This window comes from Salmo trutta, chromosome 28 (assembly GCF_901001165.1).
Source record: "Salmo trutta chromosome 28, fSalTru1.1, whole genome shotgun sequence".
NCBI lineage: Eukaryota > Metazoa > Chordata > Actinopteri > Salmoniformes > Salmonidae > Salmo > Salmo trutta.
This window is the reverse complement of record NC_042984.1, coordinates 34,697,265-34,712,184: the sequence shown is the minus strand read 5'-3', so window position 1 is coordinate 34,712,184 and position 14,920 is coordinate 34,697,265. Positions and strand designations below refer to the sequence as shown.

At 40.8% G+C, this 14,920-nt stretch overlaps 1 protein-coding gene across 2 annotated transcripts in view; it reads right to left on the bottom strand.

The window, feature by feature from the left end:
- Positions 1 to 1,301: 1,301 nt before the first annotated feature.
- LOC115166088 (chemokine-like protein TAFA-5) overlaps positions 1,302 to 14,920 on the bottom strand; it is a 37,770-nt gene continuing 24,151 nt past the window's right edge. The window contains exons 4-5 of one of the 2 annotated variants that reach the window (XM_029719757.1): positions 4,305 to 4,351; positions 1,302 to 1,383 (exon numbers count right to left, since the gene is read on the bottom strand). In XM_029719757.1, coding sequence (XP_029575617.1) covers positions 4,328 to 4,351 — 24 coding nt within the window. In that variant the 3' untranslated portion in view covers positions 1,302 to 1,383; positions 4,305 to 4,327. The remainder of the gene's footprint in view (positions 1,384 to 4,304; positions 4,352 to 14,920) is intronic. The other variant, XM_029719758.1, reaches the window with a different exon arrangement.

Here is a 14,920-nt window from a genome sequence, read left to right as displayed (position 1 = left end):
CTTACAGTAGTGAATGCATACATTTCATTAAAAAAAAATTCTCCGTACTTACTCCGTAAGACAATTGCAGTAAATACTCTGCTGTTCTGTCGGGCGTGCAATGATGTGCAGTGATGTCCGAGGGAAAAAACAGTGCTCATTGTTTGAAGTAACTTTCTTTTAATATCGCAAACGGACGTGGCAGCTCCACCAAGTACAGATTCCAGCTTTAAATCATTGAGCATCCCCTAAAACATGATTATACCAGTTTGCAAGATAGTGAGCTTCAGGTACAGTTCTGACAGAAGTACAGTACAGGATGTGTCAAACTTAAGAACAAGATTGTGTCAACTATTTCCTATTTCACAGTGTATATCAGGAGGCACAGACACCCAGACGCACGCACACACACACAAAATAATTAGAACACAGGATAAAGAGCCAGGCAGGTGTAGTCTGTCAGTAAGTGTCTCATAAAGATCTCCTATAGTAGTGATGTCACGTGGGTGGTTTCTCCACAGACAGTATTAGGGAATCCTTACTTGCAACGGTCCCATCAGTCGTAGGCACCAGATAAACAAAGCTGTCAAGTTAGATAGTCACTGACAATCCATCCAAAAGTTTCTCCTCCAGAACTGTAAATGTATATCATATATTTGATCCTTCTTTCACTGTAGAGAATGACAACAAGAGAAGAGCATGATACTCTTCTCTTGAGATTTCCTCATTTTCTCTATATATTTTCATCCCAAAACCTCTTGGAACCCAATCCCTCAGATAGCCAAGACAGGTGGTGGTGTTTCTAGGAGGATGGAGAAATATGGCTAAAGACTGGCACCCATTGGCATCATATCCTGGTTTCACTAACCTCCTGTGTCCACCAAACCTATCATGGCTCTTCAATATGACAAACTCACGCCTTAACCAAACAGACTATTTACATGAGTGAAAAGACCCTGAATGGTTCTCGTATCAGTACTCATAAAATAACTGTAGACTAGTTTAAACCAAGTTACCAAAAATGCCTTCACATTGTGTTCCATAGGGGTAGGTGGCGAAATGGTTTCCTTACACATGTTTCGACTCCCAGTCCTATCCTGCTTGCCGTCCTGAAACAACACAGGTTATATACAGTATACAGTAGGATTTGTCATTCAGTTTGTGATATGGTTCCAATAACGATGCTGTGGCGAGTTGCTTTCATGGGCAGGTACGGACTTTTGGACCAATGAGGGAGCAGAGGAGTGTCACTGTCACATAGTAGGGCTCCTCTGATTGGTGGTGGTGGTGTGGGGGGAGGGGGGGGGGAAGTAGTGGTTTGAGCACAAAATTGGCGAATGGACACAAACTGTGCTTGCCTGGTCATTGGTCTCTGTTCCCCTTCTGCCATGACTGGCAATAAACCTGGGATGGGGGTAGGGGGGTTAGAGAGAGAGAGAGAAAGGGGGGTAAAAATGGAGTTGAGTAAACAAGGCACTCATGGTTGTTCACTGTCATTTCAGGATTACTTTGAATCTTGAGCGCAATATGGACTCATAATAAGAAAAAAGAAAGAAAATTCACAAGTAAGATGAATATACAAAACACTCATATTAATATAAGTACTGTATAATGAAGGCTAGCACAGTTTATGTAGAATAACTTTGAACAGGTCTCTCTATTAAAATAGTCTGTACCTCAACGAGATTAACCTGTATAAATAAAGGTTATAACCTGTATAAATAAAGGTTAAATCAAATATCCTGTTTTAGTCATCCATATCTATTTTTGCATGCTAAAATAATTACATTGAGTTCAATAACAATAAAACCATATACAGTTGGAGTCTGAAGTTTACATACACTTATGTTGGAGTCATTAAAACTCATTTTTCAACCACTCCACACATTTCTTGTTAACAAACTATAGTTTTGGCAAGTCGGTTAGGACATCTACTTTGTTCATGACAAGTAATTTTTCCAACAATTGTTTACAGACAGATTATTTTACTTATAATTAACTGTATCACAATTCCAGTGGGTCAGAAGTTTACATACACTAAGTTGACTGTGCCTTTAAACAGCTTGGAAAAATCCAGAAAATGATGTCATGGCTTTAGAAGCCATGTAGCCAAAATTGTAGACCTCCACAAGTCTGGTTCATCCTTGGGAGCAATTTCCAAACACCTGAAAGTACCATGTTCATCTGTACAAACAATAGTATGCAAGTATAAACACCATGGCATCAAGCAGCCGTCATACCGCTCAGGAAGGAGATGCGTTCTGTCTCCCAGAGATGAACGTACCTTGGTGCGAAAAGTGCAAATTAATCCCAGAACAACAGCAAAGGACTTTGTGAAGATGCTGGAGGAAACAAGAACAAAAATATCTATATCCACAGTAAAACGAGTCCTATATCGACATAACCTGAAAGGCCGCTCAGCAAGGAAGAAGCCACTGCTCCAAAACTGCCATAAAAAAGCCAGACTACGGTTTGCAACTGCACATGGGGACAAAGATCGTACTTTTTGGAGAAATGTCCTCTGGTCTGATGAAACAAAAATAGAACTGTTTGGCCATAATGACCATCGTTATGTTTGGAGGAAAAAGGGGGATGCATGCAAGCCGAAGAACACCATCCCAACCGTGAAGCAAGGGGGTGGCAGTATCATGTTGGGGGGTGCTTTGCTGCAGGAGGGACTGGTGCACTTCACAAAATAGATGGCATCATGAGGCAGGAAAATCATGTGGATATATTGAAGCAACATCTCAAGACATCAGTCAGGAAGTTAAAGCTTGGTCGCAAATGGGTCTTCCAAATGGAGAATGACACCAAGCATACTTCCAAAGTTGTGGCAAAATGGCTTAAGGACAACAAAGTCAAGGCAGAACTGAAAAAGCTTGTACGAGCAAGGTCTACAAACCTGACTCCGTTACACCAGCTCTGTCAGGAGGAATGGGCCAAAATTCACCCAACTTATTGTGAATGTGATTAAAGAAATACAAGCTGAAATAAATCACTCTACTATTATTCTGACATTTCACATTCTTAAAATAAAGTGGTGATCCTAACTGACCTAAGACAGGTAATTTTTACTAGGATTAAATGTCAGGAATTGTGAAAAACTGAGTTTAAATATATTTGGCTAAGGTGTATGTAAACTTCCGACTTCAACTGTAAATATGCCATACATTTAAATGTATAATTCCACGTAATAAATGATCTGTCGTGTCTGCACACTCGTATGTCTGTCTGTCTGTTTGGTTTGTATTTCTGGTATATCTGTATGGTCTGTCTCTCTGTCCGTCCGTCTGGCGTGTCTGTCGTCTGTTGTGTCTGTCTGTCTGTCGTGTCTGTCTGTCTGTCTGTCCGAGTGCCAATTCACTGTGGCAATGGTAAACTTTTACACCCTAGATTGTCCATATGAATCTTTAATATGAGTCTGCAAAGAATTTCATGAATTTAAAGCCACCCGGAAAATTAATATTTATGATGCCCCCAATTCTCATTCTCTCCCTGTCTCTGGTAATTGTCTGTGATTCATTTTGTTTTCTCTGTGGAAGAAGGTAAATCCATCTTAGAATATAGACTGTGACACATAGGCATGGAGATTCGGCAATATCACCCACTTTTACGGCCATTGTCTTTTTCTAGGCTGGTATTCACACAACACTGCACTATGGACAAACAACATTGTTATTGTTACACATAAAAGGTATTTTCATGGAATAAATTAACAAAATAAGCAATCAGATGAATTGCAGTATCCAATGTTTACCGTGAAACAAAACAAGAGTTCAGATACAGTATGTTTCCCCAGTTCAGGTTTTCTGCGGTGGTGTGCTTGTTTGACTTAATATGGCTCTTTAGTTTTCTTTCCTTCTCAGTCCAAAAATAACTAATTCTCTCAACTCCACCTGGTATTTCCCTAGTCCTCTTAAACAACGCAGCCATTTGAAGTAACATCATCCTTTGAAGTAGCCTCTTTGGGCTTTGTTAATTTGTAACCCTCTGCATTAGGTTACTTTGTACCACTATATCTCCCTTTGATCTTTCTTTTGGTCTTTATTTTTTGCATGCATCAAAGCCATTTTCTCACAGGAAAATGCAGCCACCAATTGTGTATTTTCGATGTAAAAGAAAAAAATGTAAACCATGAGTAGGTGGGAGTTGTCCTTTACTATAAGCACCATGGAAGTTTTACCTTTTGAACTCCAGTGATTAGTTAGTATTGGGAGACGTAACAGTCTCAGATGTGCAATTCTGCTTACCCCACAGACTAGACAGCTGGCAGTGCAAAAAAGAAACAACATCCACTTTGAGAGAATGAATGGAGCCAGACTCACCTACCCACTGAGTTCTTAATTCCTTACGATGGCTCCTTAGGCAAGGGCTAGAAAGAAGATACAAGAAAAGAAGAGGTTGAAAGGCAAAGAAACATCAGGACAGACAGTTCTCCTTTATCAAAGTATAAACTATCATGCTTTTCTTTCCAGTAAAATGGCCAGGAGCATACAACATGTCCATTTTGAAGCAAAGATGGCAAATTATATCTGAGGCTAGATGATAGAAACTTAAGGACTTATCAAATGTTGTATTTTTTCTGACCTTCAAACTATACAATACCAGGAAGTACTAGCAGGTAAGGTGGGTCCATACGGGTCTCTGAGCCATGGGTTCCTGAGGAACTTCCTTCCAGTGTCATAATAGAACAATTACAATATACTGTATGTCCAGTTAAAATCTATACTATAAATCTATATTATAAATCTGTAGCAAAACAAAAATAGTTATATATATATATATATATATAAAAATACAATCATACAACTACAAAAAACAATCTATATCTAGAAAACGATATGCTCGCTGCAGGTAGTTTAATAGTAAAATATAACTTTTTCTTTCCATTTTACTCTAGTATTTTTGTGTCTCTCATTCATTCCCCACAGCTAGAAAGCACTTGCTGTTGTTTCCTTCCCATTTTCGAAGAAACTCGTGACGGCATCTAAACTGGTAGAGGGGGCCGGGGGGGGGAGATACTTCTGAGGAGCTAATGGCTAAGCTGAGCATAATCAGGAAGCTAATGGGCTGTGCAGCCAGTCGAGGCCGTGGTGCAGTGGTAAATGCCCCCTCCCGCAAGGTCCGAGCAAGGTCACCCCCCCACGTCTCTGTGGGGCACCCTGCGGGGGGTGTGCTACGCCAGTTGCCATGGCATTCCCCGGAGCCTCTCTGCTCTGCTGTTCTGAGCTCCTGCAGCAACAACGGGTACAGCTGGTATTCTATTGCCCACCCGTCTGTCGGCTGGTTGGTCAGCCATGTCGCTCTGTCAATGTTCTCTGTCGTGTCTGCCCACCTGCATGTCTGTCTTGTCGGTCTGGTCTGTCCGTCCGTCCGGCGTGTCTGTCTGGGTACCCTACCTAGTGTTATCAGAGAAACACTCCTCCGAGTGGTGCTGATCCATCGCACCTCTCTGACAATGTCATCTAAATGCTAAATACTTCTACTGCATCTTTGAATCAAAACAAGAAAAGGGGTGAGAGGGGGGAAAAAAGCTTATAGTATCTATTGAGCACAAGGTTTCTTGATTTTATTTATTTTTCTTCAGTTGAAGGCTGAATGCCTAGAACATTCTCTACTGGTGGTGTGTGAGAAGAATTCCAAGACCTTGCTATCTATTATTAAAGTACAAGAATCGAGGAGAAAGCGAAGTATTGATATACCTGACTTTGGCACTTTTCCATAATTTGCTGTGAAAGAAGCAACCCCCCTCCCCCCTGCCCAAAAGGCGAATCATGATTGCCCTGGTACTTCAACAATAGAGTGGCCTTCTCTTGCTACCGCTCTTAGAAATCGATTGTGGGGGATACTAACTCAGGCTAAAGTGCTGAAGTGGCAGTGGTGCTAGCTTGGCACCATTAACTGCTCACACTAATTAAAAGGCTAGTTGGGCCCAGAAGAGGAGGAGGTGTGGGAGAGACAGTGGACGGCACTACCGCCAGCCAAACAAACAGCTTAGCAATGCCTACTGTTCACAGGACAAGAAACCCATGGACATCACAGACAAAGTCCTCTCCTTAGGCTACAAAGAGATAAAAAGAAAGATTGGGAGAGGGACAGACAAAGATAAAGATACAACAAATGTACGAATGAGTTTTTTCACTAATTAGCTATGATTTTGTTTTATTTAACGGCATAAACCCTGTCCCTGAGCTCCAGGGGCTGTATGTGTCAAGCGTCCAAGAAAGGGCTGATCCATGTAATATTATTCATTTCGATCTAAAAAAGAAAACTGATCCTAGATCTGTACTCATACACTGAGATACTTTGTGAATATAGGCCATTAGCTGTTCCATGGCTCAGCTGTTGTTGAAAAAGTATACTGACGCTTAGCACTCTCTGAGGAGTTGGATCACAGAAAAGATTCAGTAATAAATGTAAAAAAAATCATAACCTTAAAAAAACGGCTTCACTGTGCTGCTAACAGCTTTGCTTCTTCAACTGTCCCCTTACCAGGCTCGACCCAATGGTCCTCTGATCGCTAACACACGTGACCACCCACTTGACAATTTACAAAATAATCTGATTCAGCACCATTGGTGACATTTCTAGCTCTGGGGTGATTGTATCTGGTACGATCTCACTCCGTTACATTACAAATACTGCTACATTAAATCCAGTATTTCTATCTGTTTACTCAAGTTAGAATGCTGTTCATCGACTACAGCTCAGCCTTCAACACCATAGTGCCCTCCAAGCTCATCATTAAGCTCTGACCCTGGGTCTGAACTCCCTGTGCAACTGTGTCCTGGACTTCCTGACAGACCGACCCCCATTGGGGAAGGTAGTCAACAACACCTCCGCTGATCCTCAACACGGGGTCCCCACAGGGGTGCGTGCTCAGCCCCCTCCTGTACTTCTCGTTTACCCATGACTGCGTGGCTACACACAAAGGAGCTGATCGAGGACTACAGGAGACAGCAGAGAAAGCACAACCCCATCCACATCGACGGGGCTGTAGTGGAGAGGGTCAAAAGCTTGTGATTAAACAGTTTCACCACTAGCTGTCTCCACCCAGTACCCTGACCTGAACCTCAAAACCTGTTACTTGACGGCTACCACCCAGTACTCTACCCGGCACCTTAGAGACTGCTGCCCAATGTACATTGAGTCATTCAACACTGGTCACTTTAATAATGTTTACATACTGTTTTACCAACTTTATATGTACACTGAACAAAAATATAAATGCAACATCTAAAAAGTGTTGGTCTCATGTTTTATGAGCTGAAATAAAATATCCCAGACATTTTTCATACGCACAAAAAGCTTATTTCTCTCAAATTTGGTGCGCAAATTAGTTTACATCCCTGTTAGTGAGCATTACTCCTTTGCCAAGATAATCCATCCACCTGACAGGTGTGGCTGGCATATCAAGAAGATGATTAAACAGCATGATCATTACACAGGTGCACCTTGTGCTGGGGACAATGAAAAGCCACTCTAAAATGGGCAGTTTTGTCACACAAGGTTTGAGGGAGCATGTAATTGGCATCCTGACTACAGGAATGTCCACCTGAGCTGTTGCCAGAGAATTGAATGTTCATTTCTCTACCATAAGCTGGCCTCCAAAGTCGTTTTAGAGTACTTGGCAGTACGTCCAACCGGCTTCACAACCGCAGACCACATGTATGGCGTTGTGTGGGCGAGCGGTTTGCTGATGTCAAAGTTGTGAACAGAGTGCCCCATGGGGTTATGGTATGGGCAGGCATAAGCTACGGACAACAAACAATTACATTTTATCGATGGCAATTTGAATGCACAGAGATCCTCATACTCATTGTCGTACCATTCCTCCGCAGCCATCACCTCCTGTTTCAGCATAACGCACAGCCCCATGTCGCAAGGAACTGTACACAATTCCTGCAATCTGAAAATGTCCCACTTCTTCCATAGCATGCATATTCACCAGACATGTCACCCATTGAGCATGTTTGGGATGCTCTGGATCGATGTGTACAAAAGCGTGTTTCAGTTCCCACCATTATCCAGCAACTTTGCACAGCCATTGAAGAGGAGTGGGACAACATTCCACAGGCCACAATCAACAGCCTGATCAACTCTATGCGAAGGATATGTGTCACGCTGCATGAGGCAAATGGTGGTCACTCCCGATATTGACTGGTTTTCTGCTCGACACCCCTACCTAAAAAAAAATATTTAAAAAAGACTGACCAACAGATGCATACATGTATTGCCAGTCATGTGAAATCCATAGATTAGGGCCTAATTCATTTATTTCAATTGACTGATTTCCTTATATGAACTGTAACTCAGTAAAATCGTAGAAATTGTTGCGTTCATATTTTTGTTCACTATACAGTATTCTAATCATGGCTCATCCTATATAACTAGTGCTATACACACACACCTTTTCTATTCACATACTGTCCATACACATCATTTTATTACGTTATAGTGCTACTCTAAAATTGATTAAATTGTCCCCCCCAATCAATCTACACACAACACCCCATAATGACAAAGCAAAAACAGGTTTTTAGAAATGTTTGCAAATTTATTACAAATAAAAAAACGTTATATTACATTTACATAAGTATTCAGACCCTTTACTCAGTGCTTTGTTAAAGCACTTTTGGCAGCGATTACAGCCTTGAGTCTTCTTGGGTATGGAGCTACTGTGATGTGGTAAGGTTGGACCCAGCTGTAGAGAAGAGACCAGACGAGGAATCAGTGGTTAAGGATAAACATAATACTTTACTGAGAAACGGTAGTCGCAGGAACACAGTGCACTCGAAAACTCACTCAGGAAACAATCGCACACGGTAAACAATTCAAGCTTCTGTAAAAGGACAACATAAAACACACCTCTTTTAACAGGTAAATCATAATGAGTAAACTGGACACAACGGAGTGTCGTTAATGTCTCTAGGACGGTCTCTGCCACCCTCTGGTAACAGGTGGAACCATGACAGCTACGAGCTTGGCACACCTGTATTTCGGGAGTTTCTCCCATTCTTCTCTGCAGATCTTCTCAAGCTCTGTCAGGTTGGATGGGGAGCGTCACTGCACAGCTATTTTCAGGTCTCTCCAGAGATGTTCAAATCGGGCTCAAGTCTAGGCTCTGGCTGGGCCACTCAAGGACATTCAGAGACTTGTCCCGAAGCCACTCCTGCATTGTCTTAGCTGTGAACGTAGGGTTGTTGTCCTGTTGGAAGGTGAGTCTGAGGTCCTGAGTGCTCTGGAGCAGATTTTCATCATGGACCTCTGTACCATGCTCCGTTCATCTTTCCCTCTTTCCTGACTAGTCTCCCAGTCCCTGCAGCTGAAAACATCCCCACAGCATGATGCTGCCACCACCATGCTTCACCATAGGGAAGGTGACAGGTTTCCTCCAGATATGACGCTTGGCATTCAGGCCAAAGAGTTCAATCTTGGTTTCATCAGACCAGAGAATCTTGTTTCTCATGGTCTGAGAGTCTTTAGGTGCCTTTTGGCAAACTCAGAGCGGGCTGTTATGTGCCTTTTACTGAGGAGTGGCTTCCGTCTGACCACTCTACTATAAAGGCCTGATTCATGGAGTGCTGCAGAGATGGTTGTTCTTCTGGAAGGTTCTCCCATCTCCACAGAGGAACTCTGGAGCTCTGTCAAAGTGATCATTGGGTTCTTGGTCACCTCCCTGACCAAGGTCCTTCTCCCCCGATTGCTCAGTTTGGTCGGGCGGCCAGCTCTAGGAAGAGTCTTGGTGGTTCCAAACTTTTTCCATTTAAGAATGGAGGCCATGGTGTTTTTGGGGACCTTCAATACTGCAGATTTTTTTTTGTACCCTTCCCCAGATCTGTGCCTCGACACAATCCTGTCACCTTTCCAAATCATGTCCAATCAATTGAATTTACCACAGGTGGACTCCAATCAAGTTGTAGAAAAATCTCAAGGATGATCAATGGAAACAGGATGCACCCGAGCTCAATTTTGAGTCTTATGACAAAAGGTCTGTATAGTTATGTAAATAAGGTACTTCTGTTTTAAAATGTTTATACATTTGCAAAAATGTCCAAAAACCTGTTTTCACTTAATCATTATGGGGTACTGTGTGTAGATTGATGAGGAAAACAAATAATTTAATCAATTTTAGAATAAGGCTGTAACGTAACAAAATGTGGAAAAAGGGAAGGGGTCTGAATACTTTACGAATGCACAGTATATTATTTATATTCCGGACTCAGGTCCGGAAGCAAATTTCCTACATTTCTATCCATTTTGCCATGTGGTTTTGTACTGTGTATTTACAGTACATACTATATTCTCGAGATAGCTCAGTCTAATATTTATACTACTGAACATTGCATTTTATTTACACTGTTCATTTATTTATATACTGGATTCTTGACATAGCTCACTCTAATATATCTACTGCTGAACATATCATTATTAGTATATCTCCTGCTGAACATATCATTCTTAGTATATCTACTGCTGGACATATCATTCTTAGTATATCTACTGCTGAACATTTCATTCTTAGTATATCTACTGCTGAACATTTCATTCTTAGTATATCTACTGCTGAACATATCATTCTTAGTATATCTACTGCTGAACATATCATTCTTAGTATATCTACTGCTGAACATATCCTTCTTAGTATATCTACTGCTGGACATATCATTCTTAGTATATCTACTGCTGGACATATCATTCTTAGTATATCTACTGCTGGACATATCATTCTTAGTATATCTACTGCTGAACATATCATTCTTAGTATATCTACTGCTGAACATATCATTCTTAGTATATCTACTGCTGGACATATCATTCTTAGTATATCTACTGCTGGACATATCATTCTTAGTATATCTACTGCTGGACATGTCATTCTTAGTATATCTGCTGCTGAATATATCATTCTTAGTATATCTGCTCTAAATTCATCTAGTGTATATGTGGTGTATATACACGTATAGATTGCATATGGATTACTGTTACAGTGCTATTTGGGTTGTTAATTGTATTCGTTCTGACATTTCTTAATTTCTTTCTTTTAACTTTTTGTATTATGTGTGTATTGTTTTGTAATGCTAGGTATTACTACACTGTTGGAGATAGAAATACAAGCATTTCACTGCCCCGGCGATAACGTCAGCAAATCTGTGTACGTGACCAATACAGTTAGATTTGATGTACCCCTAACAGCATGGTTGCATACTGCGTAGGGGTATACTGCGTATGCAGTATGCAGTACTGCGCCAGAGTTTGGGCAGCACTATATTAACACCTGTGGCGACCTGTCATTTAGGTCAGAGCCCCAGCTCTTTTGAGCCCCACCTGTTTAGTTCTGAGATAATAAAGCCACATACAAACATGATCTCTTTCTTGAGTAAGGCAGCTTCAAAATGCAGGTGTTTCAGCCTAGCTCAGTGCTTTCTGTGGTGGAGGCGCAGCCAGCAAAAGCACAGAGCGTAGGCGTTGGTAATCTTCTCTAGTTGCGCAGTGATTGGTTCAGTCTTCTGCTACTCATGGGGACATTACGTCACCGCAGAATCTACAGGGAGAGCTAGGCAGTTCAAGCCCCCTTGGGTGCTGCCATAAATTGACAGTATAAGTGCTGGTCCAAGAAGACTCAAGGTCATTGGCCACAGATACAATTATGTCAAATCACGGTATACCTAGCTTTGATTGGACATCACACTTTCAAAACCTTAGCTAGACAAGCAGTCGACATCATGAATCACGTCGACAATCTATTGGCAAATATTCAACAATGAGTGGTTTGGAAGGAATCAGTGGCTAACTGCATGCATTGCAAAGCAATCACTACTCTGCGTCCCCTGCCTGCTATTCAGTGGCAATGGTGTGTTGTCCAAGTCTGGGTTTAAGGGTTTAAAACATCTGTCAGAAAGGGTCTCTTTTCCAAGCTTAAAAGGATAAACATTCACACGCAACACCATGGGCCAGAAAAGGTTGAATACAATGGCCATGCTGTCAATCTAGCATGACTTCATCCAGAGAATGCCAGACATTGATGTCACAAGAAGGACCTTCCTGTTCAAGTGAGCACAGCACAACAACGGTGAGTCCCAAAAGGGATATACTGTATGTATACTGTAGCTAAGAAAGTAATACGAAGTGTATATTGTGTAGTAAGCTGTTAGTAGCCCATGTGTCTCATCTTAAGATTTTGGTCCCTCTCCCCTTCAGAACATAGCCTACTGTTCTGACTTGGTGGTGCACATGTAGCCTATAGCCTGTTTTAGGGAGCTTTCATTGTCTGCTTATATGCCCCCATTATAGAATACTGTAAGAACATCCCATGTCCTGACTTCTGTCGCTGTCCATTTCAAAAGTCCTGAACAAATAGGTATATCGACTACCTCGTTCAAATGTCTTAATAGAAATTACAGCATGCCTCTTATACGCTCATCGTTCCCTTATGCCATAGTTTGTACATCTCAATTGTTATTTTTATATATACAGTGAGGGAAAAAAGTATTTGATCCCCTGCTGATTTTGTACGTTTGCCCACTGACAAAGAAATGATCAGTCTATAATTTTAATGGTAGGTTTATTTGAACAGTGAGAGACAGAATAACAACAAAAGAATCCAGAAAAACGCATGTCAAAAATGTTATAAATTGATTTGCATTTTAATGAGGGAAATAAGTATTTGACCCCCTCTTAATCAGAAAGTTCTGTCTCCCAGGTGTCTTTTATACAGGTAACGAGCTGAGATTAGGAGCACACTCTTAAAGGGAGTGCTCCTAATCTCAGCTTTTACCTGTATAAAAGACACCTGTCCACAGAAGCAATCAATCAGATTCCAAACTCTCCACCATGGCCAAGACCAAAGAGCTCTCCAAGGATGTCAGGGACAAGATTGTAGACCTACACAAGGCTGGAATGGGCAACAAGCCCATCGCCAAGCAGCTTGGTGAGAAGGTGACAACAGTTGGTGCGATTATTTGCAAATGGAAGAAACACAAAAGAACTGTCAATCTCCCTCGGCCTGGGGCTCCATGCAAGAGCTCACCTCGTGGAGTTGCAATGATCATGAGAATGGTGAGGAATCAGCCCAGAACTACACGGGAGGATCTTGTCAATGATCTCAAGGCAGCTGGGACCATAGTCACCAAGAAAACAATTGGTAACACACTACGCCGTGAAGGACTGAAATCCTGCAGCGCCCGCAAGGTCCCCCTGCTCAAGAAAGCACATATACATGCCCGTCTGAAGTTTGCCAATGAACATCTGAATGATTCAGAGGACAACTGGGTGAAAGTGTTGTGGTCAGATGAGACCAAAATGGATCTCTTTGGCATCAACTCAACTCGCCGTGTTTGGAGGAGGAGGAATGCTGCCTATGACCCCAAGAACACCATCCCCACCGTCAAACATGGAGGTGGAAACATTATGCTTTGGGGGTGTTTTTCTGCTAACGGGACAGGACAACTTCACCGCATCAAAGGGACGATGGACGGGGCCATGTACCGTCAAATCTTGGGTGAGAACCTCCTTCCCTCAGTCAGGGCATTGAAAATGGGTCGTGGATGGGTATTCCAGCATGACAATGACCCAAAACACACGGCCAAGGCAACAAAGGAGTGGCTCAAGAAGAACATTAAGGTCCTGGAGTGGCCTAGCCAGTCTCCAGACCTTAATCCCATAGAAAATCTGTGGCGGGAGCTGAAGGTTCGATTTGCCAAACGTCAGCCTCGAAACCTTAATGACTTGGAGAAGATCTGCAAAGAGGAGTGGGACAAAATCCCTCCTGAGATGTGTGCAAACCTGGTGGCCAACTACAAGAAACGTCTGACCTCTGATTGCCAACAAGGGTTTTGCCACCAAGTACTAAGTCATGTTTTGCAGAGGGGTCAAATACTTATTTCCCTCATTAAAATGCAAATCAGTATATAACATTTTCGACATGCGTTTTTCTGGACTTTTTTGCTGTTATTCTGTCTCTTACTGTTCAAATAAACCTACCATTAAAATTATAGACTGATCATTTCTTTGTCAGTGGGCAAATGTACAAAATCAGCAGGGGATCAAATACTTTTTTCCCATATATATATATATATATATATATATATATATATATATATATATATATATATATAAATATATATATAAAATATATATATATATAAAATAAATAAAATATATATATAAAATATATATAAATATATATATATAAAATATATATAAATATATATATAAAATATATAAAATATATATATATATAAAATAAATAAAATATATATATATATAAAATATATATAAATATATATATATAAAATATATATAAATATATATATATATATATAAAATATATATAAATATATATATATAAAATATATATATAAAATATATAAAATATATATATAAAATATATATATATATAAAATATATATATATATAAAATATATAATATATATATATATATATATACACCATTATATAGTATCCCTTCCTCATGGTTACAGACCCAACAACATTATGTAGTATCCCTTCCTCATGGTTACAGACCCAACAACATTATATAGTATCCCCTCCTCATGGTTACAGACCCAACAACATTATATAGTATCCCCTCCTCATGGTTACAGACCCAACAACATTATATAGTATCCCCTCCTCATGGTTACAGACCCAACAACATTATATAGTATCCCCTCCTCATGGTTACAGACCCAACAACATTATATAGTATCCCTTCCTCATGGTTACAGACCCAACAACATTATATAGTATCCCTTCCTCATGGTTACAGACCCAACAACATTATATAGTATCCCTCCTCATGGTTACAGACCCAACAACATTATATAGTATCCCCTCCTCATGGTTACAGACCCAACAACATTATATAGTATCCCCTCCTCATGGTTACAGACCCAACAACATTATATAGTATCCCTTCCTCGTGTGGAAACGCACAAGC